This window comes from Bufo bufo, chromosome 2, assembly GCF_905171765.1.
Source record: "Bufo bufo chromosome 2, aBufBuf1.1, whole genome shotgun sequence".
NCBI classification, from domain to species: domain Eukaryota; kingdom Metazoa; phylum Chordata; class Amphibia; order Anura; family Bufonidae; genus Bufo; species Bufo bufo.
Genome location: NC_053390.1, coordinates 324,544,128 through 324,566,894, shown reverse-complemented (window position 1 = coordinate 324,566,894; position 22,767 = coordinate 324,544,128). Strand labels below are relative to the sequence as shown.

General features: G+C 41.5%; 1 protein-coding gene across 3 annotated transcripts in view; it reads right to left on the bottom strand.

Moving 5' to 3' along the window:
* PTCH1 (patched 1) overlaps window positions 1-22,767 on the bottom strand; it is a 95,344-nt gene that overhangs the window by 17,041 nt on the left and 55,536 nt on the right. For 2 of the 3 annotated variants that reach the window (XM_040416991.1, XM_040416989.1), the window contains exons 9-18: window positions 20,327-20,458; window positions 20,009-20,164; window positions 18,470-18,568; window positions 18,045-18,170; window positions 16,020-16,138; window positions 14,313-14,703; window positions 13,768-14,077; window positions 9,023-9,165; window positions 1,684-1,864; window positions 415-695 (exon numbers count right to left, since the gene is read on the bottom strand). In XM_040416991.1, the coding sequence (XP_040272925.1) occupies window positions 415-695; window positions 1,684-1,864; window positions 9,023-9,165; window positions 13,768-14,077; window positions 14,313-14,703; window positions 16,020-16,138; window positions 18,045-18,170; window positions 18,470-18,568; window positions 20,009-20,164; window positions 20,327-20,458 (1,938 nt within the window). The remainder of the gene's footprint in view (window positions 1-414; window positions 696-1,683; window positions 1,865-9,022; window positions 9,166-13,767; window positions 14,078-14,312; window positions 14,704-16,019; window positions 16,139-18,044; window positions 18,171-18,469; window positions 18,569-20,008; window positions 20,165-20,326; window positions 20,459-22,767) is intronic. The other variant, XM_040416990.1, reaches the window with a different exon arrangement.

The window sequence follows — 22,767 nt, the reverse complement described above, 5'->3', positions numbered from 1 at the left end:
TCTGCAGATTTCAGGTTACGAGAGAAAGCTTTATCAATGAGATTCCAAAAAAAACTAAATTGCACTTTTATACTGTTCGTTGCCCAGCTTCCCAGATTTGCTTGCAGAAATATACCAACAGGAGACTGCGTTCACTGACAACCAGAGCTGCAAATCTCCATCGTAAACCAACGGGAACGTATATCAATTAAAAAGTGTGCTTGTACTTGAGGGAATACGTGCACAAGGTTTTTCAGGTTTACCCTGGAGCCGTGAACCCTCCCTTTCTTTCCCCTTCGAAGTCGAATAAACATATCATGAATGATGTAACATACTTTATTCCACCAGAGATCCAGACATAAACAAACCTTCCTGGCTGTAGCACGAGCTATGCCAAAAGGAATTTCGCTGCAACAAAGAACCTTATTAACTTACAATGATTCCAGCAGTCCAGGGGTTCAGAAGAAAGAGGGCACACACCAGGAAAGTGCAGGCCAGAACCACGCTGATGGACAAGAGCAGCCAGTGGCGGAGCCCGATGTATTGCTCCCAGAAGAGGAACGGGTAGCCATTTGGGTAACTCGATACCCCCAGGCTGGTATAGTTATTGCAAATGGCTCTGACTTTCTCGATAGCTTCCACAAAATCGGACGTTTCTCTGAGTCCGTTGAGGTAGAAAGGAAACTGGGCATACTCTATTGGCTCAGCTGCATGGACTGAGATGGAAAGAAAGAAAGAAAGATGGAGATCAATAATGGGAAAGACGAGACACAACAATAGAAGAAGCATGTAGAATATGGCTGTAGTAAAAAAATTTAATAAAAAAGCTGTTGACAATGACTGAGCCAGAGAAACATCTACCAAGATGAAAAGGTCTTTGTTTTAAGAAATTTAGAACATATGATCATTTAATAGTCTGGGAACCTTGATTTTCCATGCTTCTTTTATCATGTAACGGTAACCCTAGATCTACCACAATAAGGGAGAATAAAAAGCCAGATCTATAAATTCCAGTCAGTCATACTGCTAGCGTTCAGTTACTGTCGTTGTGTGTTCCAGACCCTGCAGGGTCATTCAGTTGACTTGCTAAACATGATTTGCCCTATTATAATCTCAACTATAAATTTTCATTAAGACAAGGTTTGGCTGGCTGCCACAAGGCTCTAGGGTTCAGATACAGTAAAGCTATTTTTTTTCCCTTAACTTTTTTTTTTGCATTTTTTCCTTGAATACGTGAATCTCCTTCAAATGCCCCTTTCTAAACCCACAGCACCAAAAATATAAGAAAATAACCACAAAACAGAATAATTATTATGCAGTGGGATTTGGTAATATATTATCCCACAATGCAATTACAATTGGGGCAAGCATTAAATATAAAAAAAATAAAAATACTGAGAAATATTCACTTTATAGTTGATAGCCGATGACCCTTTTTCAGCTACCCGAACAAATAATAATAAAGGATAATAACACAATTAGGGGGTTGTTCAATGAGAAAACATTTATTTCTGGCTGAATGGAAAGGACAGGGTTTTTAATTTTTCTTCTTTAACAGAAAATGTAACACTAAAACGGTTGTCAAATTAAAACAGAGCAGCCTCTGAAAGTGAGGTAGATCTGCTAAATATCATCCAAAAACAGAGCCAGGAAGGAGGAAGCAGCTCATAAACAGTTTAAGGCTTGAGGCAAAGTCCTACTTACTTGTCCTGGTTTCAGGCATGTAGTCTGCTTTGTCGTGGACCCACTCCGGAGGATGCGGGCGGATATTGGCCTGAGAAGCAGCATAGGCTATAGGGTCATTACTCACCCAGGCCGTTAAATAGATGTAGAAGGCATTTGGATGAATGATCCCATCTGCATCCACAAGGCGCTGTTTAGTCAACTGTAGATCAAGCAGATATGGAAAGTTGTGACATGGCCGAATTAGATTTAGCTCATAATTTATACATACAACTACAACCTTTATGGATTAACATTTTGGGAATGCAACTGCATGGCGAAATAACTTCTCGATACAACTAAAATGTACACAAGATAGACAGACAAGTAGACAAATATGTGAAAAATCCAACAGATATATAGATAGATTAAAAGAGACAACTGCATTAGGCCTCACGTACTTGAGCATATGAAAATAAAGGTGTGACTACAGCATTCTGCATGTACAAAATACAACAGTGGAGCCCTGTATAGATGGCCATGTTGGTTCCACATTGATTCACTGTTTATGCCTTCCGATAGAAAGAAGACTTACTTATAGGTAGGCCACTGACAAGGGCTGACCTTACAGGGAACTTTCCTGTTCAGCAGATGCCCAGGGGGCCACCCAAGCCTTCCTCTCTGACATTGGCCGGGTACATAATGAACTCTCCGCTGTAATAATTGGGTATTCATGTACCCGCTCAGTGACCACAGATGCCCACCTGAATTCAAATGGCAGCTATGGCCACCAGAGGGACAGCTTTTAGGTAAGTATATTGTGCTGCATAGTAGTATTTGTTTCTGCTGGGACGGTATGTTGTGCTGTTGTATTGCTGACCCTGCCTACTTTTGTCGCCCTACTTTGTCAAAATCTGTTTTTTCCCCCCAAGGCCACCAATATCATATCAGTGGGGTCCATTTCCAAGTACCCCTGCCGGTTAGCTGTTTAAAGGGTGCAGTCTACTCAGTTGCTTGAATGGGGGGAAGCTGCAGCACCCTGCACCACTGCTACTAAGTAGATGCCATGCAGGTAGATAGCCCCATGTAAACAATGAAGACACTGCAGCACTCAGCAAGCCCCTTTGAACAGTTGACTGGTGGAGGTGCCAACAGTTGGACCCCCAACTATCCAATACTACCCTGAGGATTTGAACCCAGGATTCAATTTTCAATATCCCCCATTGAATTCAATTTTGGGCATAGAAATGGCACATGTTACAATTTTTGGCCTAAGTGCAGAAGTACCACTTGTAAAAAAATAAAAGCAGTACATACAGCACCTTAGGCTTGTGTGCCCGAACTCAATATAACCAGCAATGTTTCTGATAGGGGGGCCTCTCATTCAGAGAAGTGGAAACAAGGCTGTTACATAGCAAAATATAGTCTTAAAAGATCTTGATACATATAGACACACTGGCCCATTAAAAGTAAGGAGGGCTATGGCCATATGAGGTTGATTTGTTTTCTTAAACACACGATAAACATCTGAGTTTTTTTAATTACCCTTGAAGTGAACGGAATGGCAATGAATAAACAGTTGCTGCATTCCTAAGAAATATGACTCCCCATCTAACAAAAACATTTCTCCTTTCTTAGCCTCTTCCCCTTGTAATTACACTAGTAACTCTGTCCCATTCTTGAATCCAAGCCCCTCCTGATGGACCAATGTGCTTGACAAATGTCTACAGGGGTGAGGGTGGTTCTGGGAGGGATGGCCAAGCCAGAGAAACATTTTGCAGAAACAAATCAATGCAGAATAAAATAAAAAAAGGCCTGGCAAGCAGCCCCTCGTCTGGGTGCAGTCAACCTCCGCTGTTAACACTGAAGGAAATGCCACCCAGTAAATGAAGGAGAGCAAAAAATAAATAAAAAACATCTGTATATGTGATCTTATGACTTCTCCTCCAGTATTTACTAAATGGCCATTTATTTTAATATTAACTCATTTACTGGGGAGACCTAGCTACAAGCAATGGCAGCCCCACTGGGGCCACGGATGGTGACCTTCCAAGTCCAGGGTAATCACAGAAGGGTAGGCACATCCATTTAACCACTATTTTTAAAAGAGGCTACAGTAGAAAAAATCCTGGCAAGACTCCACACTGAGGTCTTCTGAATGAAATGAGAAACAGTGACAGCAGCACGACTCGCTTATTCGTGCCCCCAATGAGTTGAAGTATCTGGAGTTAATTAATCGTCTGGAGATGGAATAACAGCATGTTTTCAAGATGTCTGTGGCAAAGTACATCTCTACTGCAAGACCACTGCTAGGAGATATTTCATCTCAGGTCCCAGCATCTAATTCTAAGACACGTATGTAATTATTGTAGCAGAAATAATTAGGGGTTATTGTCATCTCTTCACACTTTCCATCAGTCTTCCTTCGTAGACTGTACAATAGTTAGTCAAATATCCTGCAAGTGAAGTGTCTATGCCTGATAAGTGCCTCTCAGTTTCCCATCACTCTACTCACTATTGGACCCCCACCAATTAAACTTTGATATCTAAAAGGTGGCCATACACAGTCTATAAAGTTAATCAAAACAGACAATTTCAACCAAATGAACGCGTCGGATGAAATGTAATCATGAATGATAATTGTTTTATCCGACAGATAATAGACTATCGTTTGAAAAGAAGTCTGCTGTGTTCAATATTTTCATCTGATAGTTGGAAGAAAGATACTTCCGTTCATGAACAATCTTTCTTTGAACGAAGAACTTTCATTGAAAGAACGTGCATAGAAAGATCTTTCGTCCTTCACCTGGTTTCATTGAAGGTGTATGTGGCAGTTTCAACAACTGTAACGGGAAATATGTGAATGTCTGTAAAATGAACGTTCATCAGATTGTTGTTTGTTCATCTGCTGTTTAAACATTAGCCAGCTTCTATCTAATGTGTATGGCCAGCTTACCAATCTTACCCAACTGAGGTCAACAGGTATGTATATGTAGCCGCCCTGCATTAGCAATTTGTAAACTTGCACTGCATCATCAGAACCTTTCCTGTAATTATGATATGTAATCTCCCAACATGAATGCTTTAAAGTCCAGAAAAAACACTTTAAAAGTGATTTGGGGGTGGGGGATGTGGTCTACTTATTACACAAGGCCAAAAGTTACCGAAGGTAGGGGACAATTACATTAGACAGCATCTAGTTTTTCAATATTCTTAAAGGGAATGTGTCATCAGAAAATTACCAACTGTTTAAATCAAGTTTTTATGTTAAACATATTTTTAAAGAACATTGGTAATGTTATTTTTCATTTCACACACATATATACAGTGGATATAAAAAGTCTACACACCCGCAGGTCAATTCAGTGGCTTTACCTGCGGTTTGTGGCTTTACCTGCGGTTGCGGCGGTGCCATCGGGTCCCCATGCAGCTGTGGGGGGGACCCGATGGCATGGAAGGCAGCGCGATGTCTAAGGTAGGCATCGTGCTGCCTTCCGGTGAAGAGCCTGTGAGATCCAGCCCCCTGGATCTCACAGGCCCCGGAAGCTGTATGAGTAATACACACAGTATTACTCATACAGCCAATGCATTCCAATACAGAAGTATTGGAATGCATTGTAAAGGAATATAACCCCCAAAGTTCAAGTCCCAAAGTGGGACAAAAAAAAAGTGGAAAAAATAAAGTTTTCCCCCCAAAAAATTTAACGTTTCAAGTAAATAAACAAAAACGTAATTTTCCCCAAATAAAGTAAAAAAAAAGGTAGAAAAATAGGAAAAAAATAAATAAAAATAAGTATACATATTAGGTATCGCCGCGTCCGTATCGACCGACTATATAAACATTTCACATGCCCTAACCCCTCAGATGAACACTTTAAAAAAAAAAAACTGTGCTAAATAAACCATTTTTTTGTCACCTTACATCACAAAAAGTACAACAGCAAGCGATCAAAAAGGCGTTTGCACACCAAAATAGTACCAATCTAACAGTCACCTCATCCCGCAAAAAATGAGCCCCTACCTGAGACAATCGCCCAAAAAATAAAAAAAAACTATGGCTCAGAATATGGAGACACTAAAACATCATTTTTTTGGTTTGAAAAAAGCTGTTATTGTGTAAAACTTACATAAATAAAAAAAGTACACATATTTGGTATCGCCACGTTCGTATCGACCGGCTCTATAAAAATATCACATGACCTAACCCCTGAGATGAACACCGTAAAAAATGTAAAATAAAAACTGTGCTAAATAAACCATTTTTTGTCACCTTACATCACAAAAAGTGTAACAGCAAGCGATCAAAAAGTCACACGCACCCCAAAATAGTGCCAATAAAACAGTCATCTCATCCCGCAAAAATCATACCCTACCCAAGATAATCGCCCAAAAACTGAAAAAATTATGGCTCTCAGACTATGGAAACACTAACATGATTTTTTTTTGCTTCAAAAATGAAATCATTGTGTAAAACTTACATAAATAAATAAAAAAGTATACATATTAGGTATGGTCGCATCCGTGACAACCTGGTCTATAAAAATATCACATGATCTAACCTGTCAGATGAATGTTGTAAATAACAAAAAATAAAAACGGTGCCAAAACAGCTATTTCTTGTTATCTTGCCTCACAAAAAGTGTAATATAGAGCAACCAAAAATACTGCCACCCTATCCTGTAGTTTCTAAAATGTGGCCACTTTTTTGGAGTTTCTACTTTAGGGGTGCATCAGGGGGGCTTCAAATGGGACATGGTGTAAAAAAAAAAAAAAAAAAAAACAAAAAAAAACAGTCCAGCAAAACATGCCTTCCAAAAACCGTATGGCATTCCTTTCCTTTTGCGCCCTGCCATGTGCCCGTACAGCGGTTTACGACCACATATGGAGTGTTTCTGTAAACTACAGAATCAGGGCCATAAATATTGAGTTTGGTTTGGCTGTTAACCCTTGCTTTGTAACTGGAAAAAAAATTATTAAAATGGAAAATCTGCCAAAAAAGTGAAATTTTTAAATTGTATCTCTATTTTCCATAAATTCTTGTGGAACACCTAAAGGGTTAACAAAGTTTGTAAAATCAGTTTTGAATACCATGAGGGGTGTAGTTTATAGAATGGGGTCATTTTCGGGTGGTTTCTATTATGTAAGCCTCGCAAAGTGACTTCAGACCTGAACTGGTCCCTAAAAATTGGGTTTTTGAAAATTTCGGAAAAATTTCAAGATTTGCTTCTAAACTTCTAAGCCTTGTAACATCCCCAAAAAATAAAATATCATTCCCAAAATGATCCAAACATGAAGTAGACATATGGGGAATATAAAGTAATAACAAATTTTGGAGGTATTACTATGTATTATAGAAGTAGAGAAATGGAAACTTGGAAACTTGCAATTTTTTTAAAATTTTTGGTAAATTTTTTTTATTTTTTTTTATGGCCTGGTCTTTAAGGGGTTAAAGTGCCTCTGAGTAACCCCAAATAAAATTCAGCTGCTCTAGTTGGTCTTTCCTGAAATTTTTTTAGTTGCATCCCACAGCAAAAGCCATGGTCCACAGAGAGCTTCCGCATCAGAGGGATCGCATTGTTAAAAGGTATCAGTCAGGAGAAGGGTACAAAAGAATTTCCAAGGCATTAGATATACCATGGAACACAGTGAAGACAGTCATCTTCAAGTGGAGAAAATATGGCACAACAGTGACATTACCAAGAACTGGACGTCCCTATAAAATTGATGAAAAGACAAGAAAACTGGTCTGGGAGGCTACCAAGAGGCCTTCAGCAACATTAAAGGAGCTGCAGGAATATCTGGCAAGTACTGGCTGTGTGGTACATGTGACAACAATCTCCCGTATTCTTTATATGTCTGGGCTATGGGGTAGTATGGCAAGACGAAAGCCTTTTCTTATGAAGAAAAACATCCAAGCCATGCTACATTTTGCAAAAACACATCTAAAGTCTCCCAAAAGCATGTGGGAAAAGGTGTTCTGGTCTGATGAAACCAAGGTTGAACTTTTTGTTCATAATGCCAAACGATATGTTTGGCGCAAAAACAACACTGCACATCACCAAAAGAACACCATACCCACAGTGAAGCATGGTGGTGGCAGAATCATGCTTTGGGGCTGTTTTTTTTTCAGCTGGAACTGGGGCCTTAGTTAAGCTAGAGGGAATTATAACCAGTTCCAAATACCAGTCAATATTGGCACAAAACCTTCAGGCTTCAGCTAGAAAGCTGAACATGAAGAGGAACTTCATCTTTCAGCACGACAACAACCCAAAGCATACATCCAAATCAAAGGAATGGCTTCACCAGAAAATGATTAAAGTTTTGGAATGGCCCAGCCAGAGCCCAGACCTGAATCCGATTGAAAATCTGTGGGGTGATCTGAAGAGGGCTGTGCACAGGAGATGCCCTCGCAATCTGACAGATTTGGAGTGTTTTTGCAAAGAAGAGTGGGCAAATCTTGCCAAGTCCAAATGTGCCTGCTAATAAAATCAAAAGGCTTCAACAAAGTATTAGTTTAAGGGTGTGCACACTTATGCAACCATATTTTATTTTTATATTTTTTCTTCCCTCTACCTAAAAGATTTCAGTTTGTTTTTGAATTGAGTTGTACAGTTTATAGGTCACATTAAAAGGTGGAAAAAGTTCTGAAATGATTTATCTTTGTCTCATTTTTTTTTACATCACAGAAACCTGACATTTTAACAGGGGTGTGTAGACTTTTTATATCCACTGTATAAACAATCCAGCAGTTTTTGCCTTGGTCACCAAGCTTAATAGGCTCCACTTCTTGGTCTGTACGTTCAGCAGTAATCTAATCATCATCAAGGAAGGATTACAATTAGGGTTCAGCGAATCAAGCTTTGGAATCCAAAGTCGGGTTTGGTACCGACTGGTACCATACCTGACTTCGGATTCCTAATTTTAAATGTTTTTAAAGATGCAGAAATGAACACCGAATCAATTCACCGAAGTCTCTCGCGACTTCGGCAGAAACAAATTTTGCCTCCACAGAGGCAATACCTTTTACTGCTGTACGGAGACAGATCTTAGACAGCATTATGAAAACCGAAGCGTTTGACTGAATAGACTTCGGATCTAAAGCTCAATTCGCTCAAGCCTAGTTACAATCATCCACTCCCTCCTGACCTCTGCATAGGGCACAAAGCATACCTAGAAAACCCTCCTATAGAAAATCTATGTGGTCTCCTCCTGTCCATTGTTTCTATGGCCCTTTGGGGGCTACTGTAAAGCTTATCTCTAAATGCTATTAAAAACAAATAAGGAATGATGGCTGCCCCCATAATCATGTACAGGAAACAGAATTAAAAATAAATTTGTGAAATAATTTGCTCATTTTTTACTTGATTTATTACAGTCTTACCCGACTGAGGTCAATAGGTTTATCTGCATTGCCGGTCTGTATTAATAATTTGTAGGCTAGAACTGCATCATCAGAACCATTTCTGTAATTATTATAAGTAATTTTCCCTGCTTCCCATTCAGTGTCAAATGTATCTTGTAGTCCTATAGGGGGGAAAAGGGAAATTCAACAACCCATAAGTCATGCATGCCAAAAAACTATTAAACATTAGATCATCATATCACTGAAAATAGAATCTGCAGATAAGCTACATATTTTACTCATAATTCATATGCTGTTGGTCAGCTACCCACTCATCAAAAGGTGGAATGCATTACAATAACTAACAACAGTTGTTGAATAGGTTTTAAAAATTTCTAACATGTTAAAAGAACATGAATTATTCAATACAAAAGGAAAAAAAGAACAAAAATTGATTAATGGCTATAACAGATTTTATAGAAAACAGGATGAATATATTACGGAAATACGAATGCTACCTCTTTCAATCCCCTCTAGGTCAAGATAGCTTAAAGAGGATGTGTCATGAAGACAACTGCAGGGCATATGGAATCATAAAGGGCGTTTTCCTACTAGGAACCCTTTAAAGACGTTCTCTCAAAGACACTTGGCCGATTTATCAAAACCGGTGTGAAGATAAAGTGGTTTAGTTGCCCATGGCAACCAATCAGGTTCCACCTTTCATTTTTCAGAGCACCTTTGGAAAATTAGTTGGAATCTGATTGGTTGCTATGGGCAACTAAGCCAATTTTCCTTTTGCACCGATTTTGATAAATTTCTCCCAATTGCTTTCAGATGGGAGCCACAGGCAAAATCAGCTATTTGCCCAAAAAAGCCATGTCCAGCCAGGTATTTCCCCTTAAGAATGGCTGTCCAGAATGCTCTATGTTCTGGCCTATATTGACGGTGGGGCTCTTGAGCAGGTAACCTCCTCTATGATGTCCACAGGCTCAAATAAAGTCATATGGGCAGTGGATGTTTTTATGAGAAATTACCTGAGAAGACCAATAACACCCACAACGTGAAAGCATTGGCATATATTAGTAAATCAGAAATAAAAGCTGGATTCCTGTTCAGAGCAGGAGCGCACGGAGTCATTGGTTGCTATGCCGCCGTGCGCTTCATGCCGCCGCTGCACTATAGTAATACACTCGAATGATCTATACCAGTGTATTACTGTACAGCGGCGGCGGCATGAAGCGCACGGCATCATAGCAACCAATGACGCCGTGCACTCCTGCTATGAACAGGAATCCAGCCCGGCATACCACGCACCGCTCTCGGCCGCCGAACACGGCCGTGTGCATTTGGCCTTAAAGGGGTTTTCCAGGATTTTAACATTGATAACCTATTTTTAGGATAGGCCATCATATCAGGTTCTGACAATCAGCTGTTTTGAGGTAGCTCCAGATTCAGAAGTTGGTGCCAGAACTACACAGCTCCGTCCATAGTGTAGTAAACGAAGCTGGTCACTGCTGTGCTGCTCCAACTGACTCTAATGGGAGAAGAGCTGTAGTAACCGACTCCGTCCGCTAGCTGTGTCATTCTGGGGCTGACTTCTGGAACAGCTGATCAGTGGGGTGTGGGACCTCTGCCTTTCATATATTGAGGTGTTATTCGAAGGACAGGCCATCGATAGTAAAATCCTGGAGATGCTAAAACCCTTTAAAAGGTGCCAATTAATGCTTTATGTAATTTGCCATTTTAGAGTAGGAGTGGCTGCCTACCGTAACCCCTAATTCTTTCCTAGGAAAACCTCCGTACCAATGGCCACATCTGCATGGAATTTAGGTGGGTTCCTCCCATATTCCTAAAACATACCAATAGGTCAATTGCCTTACTATGAAATCTGCCCCTGTGTGTTTGTATCTGATCTAGAGAAATAAGAACGAAAGGTCCACTGAGGACAGGGCCTAATGTGAGCAATGATGTGTGTGCAGCACTGGAATTTGGTTGTGCTACAGAAGGAATATACTAAGGAATATAAGCTCTGGAGGTGAAATCATTTAGAGAATTTCAGCCTCCCAGAATTCAATAGCTGTAAAGGTTGCAGAAGATGGTCTTTATGGTCTATTAGCACACCTCAGATGGGGCCAAGCATGACCAGGAAGGAGGGGAGGATTCAGCTCCATACTGAGCTACTGTTCAGCAGGTTAAAACGTTTTTTGGGTTTTTTTGTGATGGGAGAAGACAAGAACTAATAAAAAATACTAAAATTTTTGGGCTTCATGTAGCATCTCAGCTGCTTCTCAAGAGCAGTGTGAGTGAACACGATTTTGTCAATTTGTTCCATCTGTTCAACTTGTGCAGCTAATACAAGATGTGGGATCTGCTGCCAGCATGTGTAAAGATCACAGCCAACATCTATTCACTCTCAACTGCTCCTTTCCTCTCTGCCATCCTGTTAGGGGAGAGGGAGACACCGAATGCCTCTCGGCACACAAGCGGTGGCAGGCAGGTAATCTGAAGCACATTTCATACAGGAAGCCATAGATCAGCACATGTTGACCACTGCACAAACATACATGACAAGTCACAGCCCAGAGAGAAAGAAGAATGGCATGACGTGATAGAGGACCCCCTACACTTGCATTAGAAATGTGAAATCCAACCCATCAATCCCAAAACACATGGTGTCCTTCTCATGGAGAGGTGCTTGGACCCGCATTCTTGCTGAAAGCCACTTGATGCCTTGCAGTGTTTTTACAGGAAATAATAACGAGTAAAGGGATCTATGTAACCCGTGGCATACATAGAGAAGTAAGGGCCCCATAGCAAGGATCAAACCAGGCCGCCCAAACAGGACAGAAGGGTTTCTGCCTAAAGCCTTTTCAATAACCCTTGGGCCATTTCCCACTGCCTCATTTGCTAAAAGTTGTTCCTTTAGAGGGTAGAGTCCTGACCAAGTTTTCACCTCTGGTAGAAGATGAGATAATCTCAACTAAGACTGGGCCCTCTCTTGCCCAGGGCCCCATAGTAGTCGGCATGGTCTGCCGCTATGGTAGTTACGCCCCTGTACATTCATTATTTTCAAATATGTTCCCAAACAAGTCTGAAACACAAATCTACTATCAGACAATGTTCATAGTTAGTTATAAAGCAAGCACAAAACCCAGCAGTAAATCATTGTACATCTTATTTTCAGCACTTCCTAACAGTCATTTACCCAGAACCAAGAGACCTAACCACTTTCTAAGAAACTCCTGTCAGCTGCAGAAGAAATCAGAGTAGTGTTTCCCAGATGGAAAGCAGGGGAACTCGTGAGATGAAAAGATATCAGATTAAAAACAAATCTAAAATTACAATCAGAGCACAAAAAAGAAATCAGTTGGAAGGGAGATGTTATCATTTTTAAGGAATGCAATTACACTGCTACAGTTGCTTAAACAGAATTTGGTCTAATCTATTCTCCTTTAGCTATGCAGTGTTTTCTTTAACCGATCACTGACGCTTTCTGCGCTTTGTAAAACTCCCCATAGCAGTGAAAGGCCTAAAACAATACGACTAGTAAAAACTTGTGAAACCCTGAGAACAATGAGGCAAGTCTCAAAGAGATTACACACAGCTAGACCTACCCAACAGAGAATGTGACCAGAAATGCAATTACCACCCAGGTCTAGCAAGCCACAAAACCACAACTGACACACAAAGTTCTTTCAGTAAATACTCAACAAAGAATTCGAAGCAGATCAGAGTATGTGTCAGTCCACAGTAAGTACACCTTCCAGATGGCTCAGATTCCCTTTATCACTCCTGGCATTTTAGCCCAAGTTAATCTGGTTAAATAACAAGATTAAAGACTAAAAAGTTCATCTTTTCTATCCCATTGGTCCTATTCACTGCCAAATAATTCAGTGGGCAAAAAAAAAAAAAAAGCTCTAAACCCAGAAATTTAAGTGGACATCATTTATATATAAATAATATCAATCTTGCATTTTCGGCCTCATGCAAACAGATCATTATACTATAAGAAAAAAATAAAATTATATATTACCAGCCATGTACAACAGAAAAATAAAAGGGTCATGCTCTTTCCAAGGTGATACCTTTTTTTCTTTTTAAAGAAAGGGCTAAAAATACTGCCGCCATTCCAACACTGCTCGACTCCCCGCTCCTCTCCCCTTCCTGATCTCGGCTTGACACACATGAAATGATTGGACTGCACACTTTTGAAATGGCCGGCTGAGGCGGGTCACTGCTGTGGCTAGTAATTGGCTGAACAGGCATTCCAAGCCATTTCCTGTGTGTCGAGCCAAGACCAGGAAGTTGAGCCACTTATAAAAAATAAAAAGTTTGACGGTCATCAAAAAATTGTCTAAATCAGCCTTTTTGGTATACAAAATCTCTAGGTGTACAGCCAATATTAAATAAAAGAATCCATAAACATCATACGTCAGTCACAGAGTTTAAATGTACATCTCAGTAGTAATAGCCGACTTCCATATGATATTAATGGTATATGATATGACTTAATCTGTAGTCAATACTGCCCCTTTTTAGGGAACAGGTAGACATTGAGAGACTACATGTGGCTGAAACCCTGCCAACATGCGGTGGCCAAAGGCTCCACGATTTTGCCAGTAAAACTAAGGAATTACCTTCAAATTGTGAAGCCATCGGTCTACCTAATGTGCGGCAGCACACAAGGCCTCTGCAATGTCTGTCTATACCCTTATAAACATGTGGATGTATAGATTTAGTCTACTATATAATATTATCTTAGATCAATCTTCAAGCTACCTTACCTTGCAGCCAGTCTCTGAAGTAATGGAGCCACATTTTGGGAAGTTGTTTGTCACCCTCCAGCAAAACATGTTTAACATTGGAAAAACTCTTGTGCAGGTCATACAGCAATCGCTGTACACGGGGATAGTCTGCTTTCTGGGTCACCACATACATGTTATAGAAAGAGAAGTACTTAAATTGGGCTGCGATGAAGTCATACTCCCGGGTTTCTCGAGGTACAATATCAGTGAGATCCAATCCATCTCGAACACGAGTGGTGCCATATAGGCTGACAGCAAGCAAGGCCAAGAAAACCAATATCACCAAGATCTGTGAAAAAAAAGCAATAATGTAAGCCACCCTATACACCTAAATGCCATAAACATGTAAGCAGAGATATGCATTTCAAGCTTTATGTTTTATGCTTTTTCACTGCACATGGTCAGGTTGTTTTTACTTATTACTACACACTGTAAAATGTCACAGGTCCATGCAGGTGAATAAAATGTTTACTGAAATGCTTGTATTCCGTATTTGTAAGGTTGCATTTTGGGATTTACCATACCTTTGTTGTCGGCTTTAACAGAAAAGGGGCATAATGCTTTTCGGCAAAAGACGAAAGTGTCCACTTGGTACAGGAAGGTTCAACGCAGTTAAAGCCAGACTCTAGTAGGTCCCGTGAGGAATTTGTGTTCTCGGGGGCCAGACTGCTGGCATCATTGGATGTAGAAACTGATGGTTGCACAGAGATTTCAGACAGAGGCTCCGCTGTGGTATAATACGAGTGGGTCCGGGGGTCATACTCTGTCCGCAATTGGACGGTTGATTGCATAGTGATTTGGGTCTCATGAGCAAAGCTGTGGCTACTGTATGGTGGTGGAGGACTGTAGCTTGTATTCTCATTGTTATCCATGTATGCTTGAGGCTCAATCTGAATCACTCTACTGACACAGGGGCTAGAAGCAAAAAAGAAGAGTTGTAGATAAGAATTACAGATGAGAGCTTTCTAGTAGTTCTAGTAGCAAAATCATATCTCTTAGAGCATAAGGATATCATAGAAGGGCTCTCCTGCTGGAGATTCATCTTTATGATCCAGCAGAGACCCACTCACAAAGAGCAGCTCTTGCTTTAGCAGACCTGGAGTGTCCATGCATTACACTGTCACCATTCACATGCATAGGCTCCATGCAATACCAGAATTCTAGTGACGCAACTGTTGGTGGTTTCTGATAGTGGATCCACAATGATTAGCGAACGCCTGGTCTGGCTTCAAACAAAATGGAATAAGTCCAGCTCACCCACCAATGTCTGTGCACGGAACGAGTCAAGGTTGGCTCTTCTCACATATGAAGGAATAAATGGGGTTCCAGCACCAGATAGTATCTTTCGTAGCTTGTCTTTATTTGACGTTCATAATCATAGAAAACAAACAGTGGATATCACCTCCCACCACCTCTGGTCAGGTTTACATGTTTCGAACTTTCAAGTGGAGGTTATGATTAACAACTTAAAAGTTCGAAAGACATGTAAACCTGACCGAAGGGGGTGGGAGGTGATATCCACTGTTTGTTTTCTATGATTATGAACGTCAAATAAAAGACAAGCTACGAAAGATACTATCCGGTGCTGGAACCCCATTTATTCCTTCACTGGTCTGGCTTCAGTTGTAAAAGGAGTGGTCTTCATGAGACAACCTCTCTAACATGCCTTAGTTACAAGAATAGAGACTCACTAGAAATAAAAAATACACAATATACCCAACTAAACCAGTTTCAAGTCTTTAGAATATTAGTGTAAGAGACAGGCAATGACCACATAAATGTACACAGAACATATTAATTCATAGAGGTCCATAAAAACTAGACCTGCAGTGATAATCATACTTACTTGATCCCTGCTGCAGGGTTCTGGCTATTTCGCTGCCCTGCTGGCTCTGCAGGTCCCAGGTCTTCCCGCATTACATCTGGTTTGAGGGGGTCATGGAACTGCTGCAGCGGTGACGTGTCACCCATGCGTCATGTCAGTGGGTCACATGATGCATGGTTGACACAGATGTGGGCAGTCATTGGCTGCAGAAGTCACATGATCTGCATCAAACCAAATGTTGATGCGGGGAGATTCTGGACCTGCAAAGCAGCAATGGAGTTGGAAAACAGAGTTGGGGATCAAGTATGTATGATTACTACTGCGGGTCTGGCCAAGCTGGGGGGGTCTGTGGAAAAGGTTCTTAGGGGGTAAACAACCCATATAAATATGCTGAAATCATGTGTACCTGCTGAAGCAGCAAAAAATATCAAGTCTGCGATCCCTCCTGCGATACAGGTCCATGCTTAAAATGGCAGGGAATATGAGAAGAACCATGGCAAAGTTGAACACCACCACGACAGCCGCCTGAAGAACACAACACAGTTCACACATAGAATGCATACAAAAAGGGAAATACTGTCTCCTATACACAAAAATACACATGACGGATTAGTAAAATAAGAACATGAAATCTGTAAAGTAACTGTTTATAATAACTTAACTCCAAACATGGTGAATAATGGCCCAGAATATATTGGGTTCCTAAGTACTGTACACAGGCAGTAGAAATCATTTTCCTCCATTTCGTTTTTAAGACACTGAGTAGGCCGCATGTCCGCTGTAGAAAGTGATCACTAGTGATCTGCCAGACTACACAAGCCTTTCCTATTCGGTCCCATTGAAAGCCCTTGTAAGGTTTCACTGTTCCAGTGTTTAAAAATCTGGAGCTTTCTGCCTGTAACTGATGTCAGAGAAGAATGGGAGGTCTGTGTTAGAACTACCCAGGGAACAGCTAGTGTGCCTTCTCCGATGGGGCCCTGCCCAAGGTATGTGTGTTTTCTTTGCCATTCCTGGCAGACCACACAGGGAGAGTGGGTGGACTGCATAGCTTGAAGTGATGAGCAGATGAGGACGCCTGTCAGCTCAAGCTCCACATTACAGCTGCTCCTCACCAACTCCCGTCTTTATCCAGCTATTGTGTAAAGCCTCTTTTTGTCCGGTATATGACTCCAACGTTACCTATTATCTATTCAAGGCAGAGGTTAGGAAAGGTGACAGGCAGCACCGTGAGGCTGAGGACAGAAACGCATTTTTTTCACAGAAAGATTTTAAAAGCAAAGAATTGTTCAATCAAAGAGAAGCATGCATAACACTATATCTAATCCGTCCTATCTACAGAGGATATTCCACTTCAGCAGCAAATACTAAAATGTGGATTTCTGATCAGAAGAGCTAATCATTTATACCCCATGGTCTGCGTACTAACATGGAGCCTACACTATGGCCACATTCTGACTATGTGAAACAGCCTTAGGGTCCATTCACACGTCCGCAATTCTGTTCCGCATTTTGTGGAACCATTCATTTCTATGGGGCCGCACGATGTGCTGCCCGGATCCGGAAATGCGAACCCGCACTTCCGGGTCCACAATTCCGTTCCCCAAAAAATGCAATTGCGGACAAGATTAGGGGCCGGCGATGTGCGGTCCGCAAAATGCGGAACGCACATTGCCGGTGTCCGTGTTTTGCGGATCAGCGGACGTGTGAATGGACCCCAACAATGTCTTCACATGTGACAACAGCATTCTGGTGAAAGTACACGTTGGGAGCATCTCCAGACCTAGGCAGCGACATATTCCACCATGCTGTAGGACACTTTGTCAACAGCCTGTATGATAAGATACAATACACTTTATTGATCCCAAGGGAAATTATGATGAAATAAATTATTCTACTATTCTAATATATTATTTTACAACGCAATTCCATAGAGCAAAAATATAATGTATGGTGTATGCCAAATACATCTTTTGGCACATGTGGGTCAATGGGGGCCATAGATACATTCAGTATATGCTGGGATGTTCCCTGGCACATGTGCCAAACCTAGGGCAAAATTAAGATGTGAAAATCCTGTGACAAATTATAAAGAACAACTTTCCTTTCTGGTAATATATAGAAGAGAAAGTGTAATTAACCTCTTACAAAAGACAAAAAAACAAACAAACAGTCTCTATCACTGGATCCAATATTTTAGAAATGCCAGCTAATCTAAAGGTCCATGTATGGAATGTGGCCAGCAGGTGAAGGCCTAAAGGATACTCTTTTAGGCACAGCCTGGCTAATATAACCCTGTGTTGCCATTTTTGGTGTGTATGTCAGGAGCTTTTCCAGTGTGCACCCTGATGGGAACATAGTTCTATGCAAGGCTATTTTCCCCAACTACACCACAAGAATGTATCTGGGGACAGAGGTACAAAAAGAATCTTACTTGAAGAGAGAAAGCCCTGAGTGCAGGAATGGGTATTAAGGCAGCCATGAAGAAGGCAGTCACATTGCTGATAGAGGTTAGGGCAACGCTGGCTCCTGTTCTTTTCAAACATTCCCCAGTTCTGTCCTAAAAGTGGGAAAAAAAAAAAAAAGTTTAAAAAAGTTAAATTCAAGAACTCAATAAAAATGTATTGGTCATTGGGACGGGCAGCAAAACGGCTTTACTCTCACATTAGGATACGGAACGGCGTAATCCAATGTGATGTGGATTTATACCTCTATACCTTGGAAAGGATGGAGCATATCGGTCCAAAATCAGTACTGAGTAACGCAATGTCAAACTCCGTTTTTAAGGCACGGCACATGCCTCCTGGAAAAAATACCTCTAAACAAAGACACTTTTTCATTTTCAAGTTTCGTAATTACCTCAAATGGAATCCTATTATTTTGGCCTGTTTCACTAAACGCATGTGCCAACAGAAAGACATCGTCTACACCAACCCCGAGAGCAAGAAAAGGCAGAACCTGTGGGGAACAATGCAGGCAGTGAAGACACACACATACAATATCTGGCAGCCATACATGCACCCTAAGTAACATGTCCATTCAGCTCAGAAGCTTGCTCTAGTAGAATGCCGCCTTTCGTGCACAGACATTTCTTGCATTCAGGAACCTTGACTTGGCTCTTCAATAGTCTGCAGTGCTATTCAAATGTAGGCTCACCTTTAGTGAGCATAAACGAATACATTAGGGAATTCCATTAATAGTAGTTCCCTCAAATACACCTATATCGGAGAAATGGGAGAAGGGTAGCCACAGGGAATTCAGATTCCTCATTGCTTCCCTGTCAGAAGCCATAGACACCCCATGTCTGCTTTTCCTTGGGCAGGCTACAGTCTTCTGATAAGATTTTCATGGCAAAGGTTGAGGAATCTAAATTCCGCATAGCCACAGAGGGATCTTCTTAGAGTGCTCCAGCAAATCTTATAATAAGGGCTCTTGCACACGGCCGTTCCGTGCATTGGGGGCCAAAATTTGCGGTACCCAATGCACGGGTAACACCCGTGCGGCTGCGGATGCAGACCTAATAAACTTAAATGGGCCCGTGATCCGTCCGCACAGACAGAAACCCCATGGAAGCACTCCGGAGCGGTTCCGTGCCTCCGTTTCGCACCGACCTTCCAGATTGATGAGGGGGTTGCAAACGGCCGGTGCCCACATATTGCAGACCCGCTGTTTGCGAATATGGCCGAACAATGGGCGTGTGCATGAGCCCTAACTAAGATATACTAAGAAATAGCTACATAAGCAAACGGTATATGAAGAGATACAAATAACATTTACCAAGTGTTTAAGTCCGTGTTTGGCTGAAGAAGCAGGTCAAGAATAAGAAGATATAAAAATGGTGATTTGCAGACTGCAAGAAGCTATTGTTTATATGCAACAGAATAATTGCGGCATCTAAGATAAGGTGGGTGAACTTAAAGGAACACTAAACCTAGAAATGAATTTAAAAAAAGTGAAGGAAATACCATAGTTGTCCCCCATGTTTGTAAGCCTGCCTTTTCTACAAGTTCCTGACGCAAATCCTGCGTTAATCTCCTGCTGATCTCTTCCAGCTCCAACTGGTGGCTGGCTGAGGGCAGGGCTTAATAGGAGTGTCCTACTGCAGACAGGGAAGAGGTTCCTGCTGCAGCCAGAAGGAGGGGCCTGTTAACTGTCCTAAGAAGATTTCTTTAGATGATATTTCTCAGTGTTAATTGTAATACAGTATGCAAAAAAATAAGTAAAGAGGAGATGAATGGATTTTTTTGTATACTTTGGTGTGCATTTTCTGTGTTCAGTGTTCCTTTAAGACTTTGATGCTATGAATGAGATAACAATACGACCGGAATTCCATTTTCTTACAAATCATGCAGCTAGTTGTACTCTAGTTGAAATATTTGCGGCAAGGGAAGTTAATACCTGAGTTGTTGCGGCATTAAAGGAAATTCCAATCAATGAACACAGGCCCAATCCTGCTGCCACTGAAAGCGCAACGAGCAAAACTCCAGCCAGCCCCACGGCACCCTGAGACTTGGCGCAGTCCCACCTCAGCATGGTTAAACAGGCATAGGCAAGCTGCAAATGAAACATTTGGAGACAAAACGCAAACCACATTAATATGCGACAGGTCACTCCATCCCCTTGGCAATTCTCGCAGTAAGAAACTATTTTAAGCGTGCATTAAGTGTCAAAGCCACATGCCTACACCTCTGAGCTTAGTAACTCCGTTCCACTCACCATCAGCAGGTAGCCGCTGGCAACTCTGATGACGCTGACGTCGGAAAAGGACTTGAGGATGTCGTCCAGTGTGGTCGTCGTAAAAGGGAGGACGTTCTGAGTGGAATTTTGTGCGACACTTTGATGTACAACCTAACAGTCAGGGAGACATTGACATCACAAGAAGGAATTTCAACAACCACTTACGAATAAGTCAATTCATCTGGCGCTTGATCCCCCGTTTTATTTTATTCAGTGGAAGACAATGAAATGAATATTGTATCTTTACGGGGAAGCGGCAGAGCCATCACTCATCTCCTATGCATCACTCTGCAGTGGTCTTCTAGACATTGCCTGGGAGAGCAGTCTTGAGCTTTAATTGGTTGGCTGACTCACAGGGGTCACATGCAACTCGGCAAAGGTCAATGCTTGGGAAACAAAGGCCAAAAAAATGTGTCACATGACCTCACCAACGGGACCACAGCTGTGAACTGATTCTCTGGCTCACTAATGGGTTCCAGACACCTTTCCTTACAAGTCACACTTGCTTTTTATTTCAGTTCGCCCTCGCAAGCCATTGAAGCTCTAGGAAAAAGGAACCTTTTTTTTTTGCTATTGCAAATTGTTCTAACATTGAAGTGGCTGAAGTGTACTTTTTAATCTGTATATGTATAGATTGCCATAAACATTAGATGAATGTCGGCCCAACTAGGGCTGTGGAGTGGGTAAGCCAAAGCTGTGGCTTCGATTCCAGCATTTTATCACACTCCGACTCGATAAACCGTCAGTAATATATTTACTGCAGTAAAATGCTAACACCGGGCTTTTTCTTACCATCATGTAAGTAGTTAGGCTACTTAGACAGAACTTAAACCATATTTTCTAAATTCCGGTAAGTAAATATGCAATAAACTGAAATCTGCATTTAATAACTGGAAAACAAGGATATGCACTTAATTGAAAGAAATCTATTAATTTGCCCTCAGAAAAAAGTTAGAAAAGCTCTATATGTATGTCGTGGAAATGTAGAGAGTATCATGTGCAAGTCTAAATGGGAATAAAACATGTAAAAAGTGTAGCTGCTATATTAAGTGCTTGCCATGAAAAGGTTGTCAGGGAATAACTAACCGTTCACTGCTTCCTGCAGTCTGCTGCTACGACGGAAAGATTCATACCTGCTGCTCTCCGCAGCTCCGGTCCTGCGCACTGGCTCCTGTGTGTCTATCTTCAGGATTGTAGCTTGCTTACTTACTCTCCGGAATGATCATCTGCTCCACTGCAGCCAATGACTGGATTCAGCGGTGACAAATCCGCAAGAGACACATCACTGCTGAAGCCAGTTATTGGCTGCAGTGGAGCAGATGATCACACCCATGCCAGACACAAATTAAACAAGCCACGGGGAGGAAGATAGACACACGGGAGCCGGAATGCTGGACCAGAGCAGGAGGGAATAGAGCAAGATTCTTTCCACAGATGAGGCAGGCAGAGGGTTCCTGTGAAAAGTTACTTCTTCCCAGACAACACTTTTAATGCTGTCTCCCTGTTCTGTCCATCAGTTCTGAGATGACTACAGGCATGCCCAGTAGTGAACTTTCTCCTCTGGTCTTCACGACTGAGCATGTGCAGCACAGTTTCAAGCATAATAACTAAGGGTCTTGGAGCAGCACACAGATACCTAGTATAAGGGACAGCAGAGAACACAGGAGTGGTGAGAACTAATTATCACCATTAAAACACCCTGATTATCATGGTTTAAAGTATAAGGGACAGGGGAGAACACAGGAGAGGTGAGAACTGATTTTCTATCATCACTAAAACACCCTGCTTATCATGGTTTATAGCAGGGGTGCACAACATTTTCTGGTTGGGGGCCACATTGTCAGACTGAAGGAATCCCAAGGACCGAAAATAAAAGTTAAAGGGGTATTACCAACTTAAGTACTGTATTTATGGCATATTGTACATACAGTATATTCTATAAATGTCTGGTTACACCTACATGATTCCCATCTAATGGGAGAATACATGAAAAATGCATGTGAGTAGCCACAAGACAGACATACATGTCTGTCACCAGATGGTTGGGGGCCGCACAGAATGATATCAAGGGCCGCCTGTGGCCCCTGGGCCGCAGGTTATGCACCCCTGGTTTATAGTATAAAGGGACAGGAGAGAACACAGGAGAGATGAGAACTGATTTTCTATCATCAATAAAACACCCTGCTTATCACTGTTTATAGTATAAGGACAGGAGAGGTGAGAACTGATTATCTATCACCACTAGAACACCCTTCTTATCACTGTTTATAGTATAAGAACAGGAGAGGTGAGAAGTGATTCTCTATCACCACTAAAACAATTTCGGTGGCCTCCTGACTCTTCCCCTGATGGCAGATGTCCGGGGTGATTGATCTCAACAATCCAATTCTTTTATTTTCAGGGAGATATGTCACAGCCAG